At 40.9% G+C, this 7,222-nt stretch overlaps 1 protein-coding gene across 1 annotated transcript; it reads left to right on the top strand.

Annotated features, from left to right (window-relative positions):
• Window positions 1–1,530: 1,530 nt before the first annotated feature.
• Window positions 1,531–3,941, top strand: LOC308700530 (ladderlectin-like). The gene is made up of 6 exons (XM_081382162.1): window positions 1,531–1,599; window positions 1,719–1,791; window positions 2,005–2,111; window positions 2,823–2,945; window positions 3,112–3,223; window positions 3,389–3,941. The coding sequence occupies exons 2-6, from the start codon at window positions 1,737–1,739 to the stop codon at window positions 3,454–3,456; spliced, it is 465 nt and encodes a 154-aa protein (XP_081238288.1). The 5' UTR covers window positions 1,531–1,599; window positions 1,719–1,736; the 3' UTR covers window positions 3,457–3,941.
• The last annotated feature ends 3,281 nt before the right edge of the window (window positions 3,942–7,222 follow it).

Below are 7,222 nucleotides of genomic sequence, written 5' to 3'. Positions count from 1 at the left end.
TGTGTGTGTGTGTGTGTGTGTGTGTGTGTGTTGTGTATGTGTGTGTCTGTGTGTGTGTCTGTGCGTGTATGTATGTGTGCGTACATGTGTGCGCGTGTGTGTTTGTGTGTGTGTGTCTGTGCATGTGGATTTGTATGTGTGTGTATGGGTGTGTGTCTGTGTGGATGTCAGTGTGTGTGCATGCTTGCGTTTGTTTGTATTCCTGCATGTGTGTGTGTGACAGTATCATCCTAAACCAGCAACCCTTCGCTCAACAGCACCATCTACAGGCCGATGAGTGTACAGTCACTAAATGTGCACATAAATGAATTTATTTTATACCCCCCCATGGATGAAATTCTATGAAACTTAGCAGAGGATACCCCCAGAGGATGTCAAGTTAATCATACACATGAAATATGGTGCAGTTCTGAACATCTCCACTGAAGATAGGGGCTATTAAAGCAGAATAATATTGCATTTTAATTTTTTATGGGAGGGGAAATCACGCAAATCACAAATGAGTGATTATGGGCTAGGTTGATGTGGGCCCTTAGGAGCAACATACCATAAAAATTTCTTCATCCTCGGTGCCACGGTTCAGGTAGTTATTTAGGAAAAACTGCATTTTTTGAGTTTGGGGGGGCCCAGCGCGGGGGGGGAGTGGCCCCCGGGGACCAAACGAATTTTTTCCGTAGAAGTGTAGTGGGGCTACATGCCCACCAAATTTCATGTTCCCCGGTGCTTCGGTGTCCCTGGTATCGTTGACGAAAAATTTACGGGGGCCCCAGCGCGGGGGGGGGGGAGTGGCCCCCGGGGACCAAACGAAATTTTTCCGTAAAAGTCTAGTAGACCAACATACCATAAAAATTTCTTCATCCTCAGTGCCACGGTTCAGGTAGTTATTTAGGAAAAACTGCATTTTTTTGGTTTTGGGGGGGGCCAGCGCGGGGGGGGGAGTGGCCCCCGGGGACCAAACGAAATTTTTCCGTAGAAGTCTAGTGGGGCTACATGCCCACCAAATTTCATGTTCCCCGGTGCTTCGGTGTCCCTGGTATCGTTGACGAAAAATTCAGTAAGGTGACAAAAAAAAAAAAAAAAAAAAAACTTTGACAATCCCTATATGACCGCTTTCGCTAGCTACGCTAGCGGTGGTCATAATTATTTGAAAAATAAAATTGTTGGGAAATAGCTATATTTTATGCATTTGGTTCGTGTAGGCTACACAAAAACGATAATTTTGAGGTTTTGGTACCATACTTCGACATTTCTAATCTGGCAACACTGTCTGCTGCGTTGTCATGGGAACATCCCAGGTGAAGATAATGAGGAAGTTACGGTTTCTAAACCGTGAATTTTTAGGGCCATGATATTCAAATGACGATTGTTTTCAGCCGCCACATTTATCAACGTCCGATCGTTCGTACGATGGGATTGGCTGTGTTGGAATGTTTCATGAATCACACCTGAACCCTGTAGTAAGATGATTTCTGCGCTCGGATCTACTTTAGATTGATAAATGAGGCCCAATTAGTAATGTAGGCTATAAAAGCAGGACTCTTTCTGGAACTTAACAAACACTTTCTCTTAGATTCTGAAAACAACAGTCTGAAAAGCAAGGTGAGTTTTTGGAACAAAAGCCTACTGAAAAACATTTGCTTTGTCTTTAAAATACACTGAGATTCCACAGTGTGTAGCTTTGAGTGCAGACATAACTTTACCTGCTTATTCATTTTTAGGTTCATTTCAGGTTCATCATGGCAATGCTGAGAAGTCTTCTGCTGCTTTTTGTGATCTCCATGGGGAATGCAGGTGGTAACCAAAACATTTAATTGTAAAAACCCTTGCTAGTTTAAATCCGTTTTGGGAACGAACAAGATTCAATTTACTGATATTAGTATGATTAATGAAGGATTTTCAGTGTCAAAGTACACATTTGTTGGCATATAATCACACAAACTTGAAATAAGCTACATAAAATAAATTTTTTTTTTGCTATAAATATTACAAAATCTTAAACTTTAGGTACTGGATACACTTTTGATTTAGGAAGATGTCCAGGTGGATGGAAAGATTTTGGACTCCAGTGCTACAAGTACTTCTCTCAATCGGTTCAATGGACCACAGCAGAGGTAATGTCAGCCTGATCTCATGAACATGCGTTTCTATTGCACGCATTGTTTATCGTGCAATTTATACGCAAAAATGAGTATTTACATGCATATGATTTGATATGCACTTTACTGCGTGTAATACACAAGCTCCCAACACGACTAATCCTACCCATGCACGTACCCTACACTAGGCTACTAAACCTACCCATGCGTATCATATGCACGTAAACTCATTTTGGCGTATAAGTTGCACGATAAACAATGCGTGCTAGGCTATAGAGACTCATTTAGTGTGACCGGGTTGATTGTACAACAAAGGTATTTGGACAACACTTTTTATTAGGTGTCTTTAACTATATCTAAATAGTTTGGTACAGTGTATTTGTGTTAATCTAAAACACTTTTGCTGCTATTGAGGTGGGATTTGGATAAGGTTATGGACCGGTTTGATGGTATGGTTAGGTTTAAGGGTGGGTTAACACTGGGTCAACAAAGTTATCCTGGATCTAATTACAGCTGTATTAATTGCTTTCATTTAAACAAATTAGTAGTACAATGTAAAAATCATTTGATTCAGTAAGCTTATTTAATTTAAATATTAGTACAGATTAAATACTCTTAATATAAGTGGGAATGTTTCTTTGTTTGCAAGTGACTAAAATGTTTAAAGTCCATTTATGCTTTCTGCTAAAAAGATTAGATTTTGTAATGACAAATCTGTCTCTTTAGAGAAACTGTCAAACTCTTGGTGCGAATCTCGCATCTGTGCATGATCAACCAGAGAATGATTTCCTGCTGAGTCTGTTGCCGTCTTCCACAAGAAGTTGGGTTGGTGCTCATGATGGTGAACAAGTAAGTTAAATTGTGTGCCCTAAATAAACCTATTTGTCTAAACTGAAATTTCTGTTTTAATCAAAGGCAAAGTTTCTAATGAAGATGGTTGGACTTCAAAGCTGAACTTAATTGGCTTAAGTCTGACTACAGTAGTGCACTTTTTGTATTCATTCTCTTCTCTTAGGACGGAGAGTGGTTTTGGAGTGATGGAACTGTGTATAACTATACCCACTGGTGCTCTGGAGAACCTAACAATGCTGGTGTTCCTGAGAACTGTTTGGAGATCAACTGGACCTGTGAGTGCGCTTTTTTGTTTTTTTACTAATTTGCAATCCTATAATTTCATATCATACGGTAACATTAAATGACCCATTTGGATTTCACCAATTGCCTTAAATTGAACACCACTGATTACCCCTATAATGATCAAGAGTAACTGATTTCATTATTCCACCCTACAGCTAACCGTTGCTGGAACGATGCACCCTGTTCAACCTCAATGAACTATATTTGTGTTTTGGACGCGTGAGATCATAATTGGTCATCCTGCTCTGCATTTACTTTGCTTGTACTACACTCACTCTTTCTGATCTTATCACAAATGTTGTTCTGAAATTCAATCTCAATATTTTCTCTGAAACACTCCTCAAATTAATAAAAGCATTGAATTAAAGCATGTGCATTGTGGGCAATCAAATCTATATTGCATCGCAAGGTTTGAGGATATGGTTGGTAGACTTGTGTTTAATGATATCAGGGAAGGGGTTTAAGCGCGCACAGCAGCTTCATTGACCCACTAGAAGACATTTGTTTCCTTCATTGGTTTGTAAGCAAATTTGGATTTCATCCAGGGCTCTTTGTTTTTGGTCTTTTAAAAAATGCATTATGATGCTGGACTTCACCATGATATTCACATGGTATTCTGGCTCAAGTCCAAAACCTTGTCATAAAAGCATGAATCTTGGTACACTGTCTATGAAAAAAGACATCATGAATAGGCCAAAAATTGGTTGATGTGATTGAGGAAATGGAAACCCCTTCCCAGAGGACAGCAACAACCTTCTGAAGCTGGACTCAAGAGAATTAGCAGATCAAGCTGTTCGGGTTGCAGAGAGGATGGGCCAAGAGCAGTACAAACTCTGTTACAGAGATGCAGGGCACGAAACCCATCACCACCCCTTTGAAAAGGAACAAGCTCTCTTATTAAAACAGCTCCAATAAGAGGACAGTCCAAGACAAAACTCACTGAAAAATGACTGTTTTCCACACTCTACATCACCTGTCAGACCCGTGATGGGAACCTAGAAAACTTCGTCAAACACGAAAATCAGGCCTACCTTCCATCACTCTCTCATGGTGGACTACGCTCTGGAAACAAGGCTGATCTGTTAAGTTGCCTAGAAAACAGTATAAGCAGTGCCTAGGGCTCCAGACAAAAAAAAATCAATTAAGGGGCCATTGGCTTTTTAAATATTCCCTTTCATGCAAACATTCTGCAAAGTTGTAAAGTCGGAAGTGCACGATAAATAAAGTTATTGTCTCCCAAAAGAAAGAATCGACTCTGAACCGACTAAAGTTGTTTGTATTTCGAATCCTACTGCTTTACGGTTCTACAGTATGTCACTAGAAAAAACATTTGCATAATTCCCGCCTATGTTGTATGTTGTCCGCCCACGAACAACTTGACCAGCCCTCAAACTTCACTTTACTGATTTCAACACGGGATTTGCAAAACGCTTGCTCTTGAAATATGGGTCAGTACCAAGTTTATTTGGACCAGCTTGCTCTTCAGAATCACAACCTATAATTATTGATGTATATATTTTCTACCAGATGTTCAAAATACGTAGTTTTGTGATTTATATTGTGTAAGTTTCTGGCTAACCGGCTAACTCACGTTATTACTGTCCTACTGAAATGCTTCTGCTAATCAGTCGTGATTAGGTATCACAATTACTTAAAACTGTGTCTATTAATGCAGATTGTCTGTCGTTCTTACTCCTTTGAGTAAAGATGGAGCAAGATTCACATTAGTGCTGGGCACCGTTATTGATACAGTTCCTGCATATGCACTGCAATAAATTAGAAATATAAACATGGGTTTGTTGATGGACATACACTTGTTCATTTTGATGGTGAGGAATTACAGCTGCAACATCTCATAATGTTCCATAACTGAGCAGCGTATCACTGAGAAACGTCCTGCTCACGTTGTCCTTGCAATGGAGGTTCGGGTTGAATAACTCGTTCCTCCAATGTATCATCATCGGACTTGCGCTCGGACTGATATGGTAAAATGGACGTCATCTCTATGGTCTTTACAGTGTGTACAACCGCTGAGCTTTAGGAAGCCTCCGGACGGAGCTATAATTCAGCTATGGCAATGGGCATTTAGCTTCCGACACACTCTGTACGCAGTAGACCAATCACCACAGACTGAGCCATCTGGCCGATCAGAGCAGAGTAAGCTCATGGAAACGAGGGATTTAAGAGAGACTGATTAATCTGATGAGTCATTTGGGAATCATTGAAAAATGTGGGGATGTGCAATGAATATTATGAGAAAATTAAAGTGTTTTTTGACCTTTGATTCATGTAAACCTGTTGTAGGAGACTAAAACAAAATGAGAAGATGCGCTACAAATAACGTGAAGTTCAGGCAATAACAGAAAACAGCAAAGATTAAAAGATTGAGAATAAGAATCCAAATCAGTATCACTTAAAAACGAGAATTGTTAACAATTATACCATGGTCTGGGTGAATACTCGATTCTGATTGGCTGCAGGGTGTCCATTAAAAAGTGATAGAGGACACCTAGTAAATAAACCCTCAGGCGTAACCAGGGAAACCAAGTTATTGTTTGTAAAAACTTTAGATTTCGATTGTAAAACTAATTAAAATATAAACTAATGTTTGAAAAATGTGTTATTTGGCAAGTGACCATGGCATAAGCGGGTTAATGCCCTTCGAGGTGTCCATTGTCAGGTATTAATGGACTTCGGCGGAGGCAACCGTCCGAGGCGCGTTCACGCCTCGCCGTCGTCCATTAATACCTGACAAGGACACATCGTCGGGCATTAACCCTTACTTATTTCACGTCCACACAGCTGACATATTTACCTGTTGTAGTTTATCCACGTTGTGTACACGAAATAGACACTGCCTTCCTGCACTTTTACAGTACTTGCATGTTCATTCATTGACACGTCTCCGTTGTTTTCTATCTTTCTCATGCTGGCACAGCCGTCAGCGTTGTTGATAGAGATGAGGGCTTTGAAAAAGCCTTTGACATGCGTTTCTGACGCGGAAAGCTGATCCTCGCTGTCCCTGTGCATATTTTGGCGCTCGAACTGAGTGAGGTCTTTTTCCACTGTAACTTTTCTGCGTGCTGTCACATTTTATTATCGTCAACACAACAAAAGATTTGATGATCTACTCATCACAAAACATGCAGGTATAAAAGGCACGGAATTTTTAATCATAACATGTAAATTTATCTTGTTGCCAGTGGAGATCTCAGCAAAAATATCACTCGCAAATTAATATTTTTGGTTGCAAATGCGACCGTTTTAGTCGACGTCTGGAGCCCTGGTGCCTCACGAAACAGTGCCCCAGACAGTGAGGTCCAAATACTAGATGGGTCAGCGGTCATCAACATGCTGAAACAAGGCGTAGCTAAAACTTTCAATGACTTTTCCAGCAAGAACTTCATACATAATATCGATTACCCCTTTTCCACCAAAAAAGAACTGGTTCGGAACTGGTGCTGGTTCAAAGTTGGTTCAACTTGCGGTTGATGCTACTCCATGTGGCGGATGCTGCCAAAAAAGGATTTCAAAAGATTACCCTGCGCACTGTGGACACAGATGTTGGGCCTCCTAGCCATTGCAAATGTGTCAGAGCTGGACGATGAGGAGTTGCGCGTGGCATTTTGGACTGGCAAGAACTTTAGATTCATACCTGCCCATGAGATTGCCAAGTCTCTGGGTCCTGACAAGTCAAAGGCCCTTCCTGTGTTTGATACCTTCACTGGCTGTGACACAGTATCTGCATTTGCAACCAGGGGCAGGAAAACAGCATGGGATACCTGGAATCCAGATGACATGGCAACAGTGTGGAGCTTCTCTTCTACGATCACACCAGCAGCCAACTCAACATTGATCAAGCTCATCTTGAGTTGTTCATAAAGAAAGGAAGAGGAATTAAGGACGCACTGGTGCAGCACCTCAAAAGAGCAGTGTACCAAGGAGGACACTGTTGGGGACAAGCACTTGAGGTGGCACAAAATATGCCA

Source organism: Scardinius erythrophthalmus, assembly GCF_964197995.2.
Source record: "Scardinius erythrophthalmus genome assembly, chromosome: 13".
Classification (NCBI taxonomy): Eukaryota; Metazoa; Chordata; class Actinopteri; order Cypriniformes; family Leuciscidae; genus Scardinius; species Scardinius erythrophthalmus.
Note: the sequence above shows the minus strand (reverse complement) of the source record. Positions and strands in the feature narration are given on the sequence as shown.

What these genes read in the sequence shown, in the direction of transcription:
- LOC308700530 (XM_081382162.1), top strand. Translation starts at nt 1,737, where the DNA reads ATGGCAATGCTGAGAAGTCTTCTGCTGCTTTTTGTGATCTCCATGGGG. An exon ending in TTCAATGGACCACAGCAGAG is followed by an intron (nt 2,112 to 2,822) that starts GTAATGTCAGCC and finishes CTGTCTCTTTAG; the next exon opens with AGAAACTGTCAAACTCTTGG. An exon ending in TTTGGAGATCAACTGGACCT is followed by an intron (nt 3,224 to 3,388) that starts GTGAGTGCGCTT and finishes TCCACCCTACAG; the next exon opens with CTAACCGTTGCTGGAACGAT.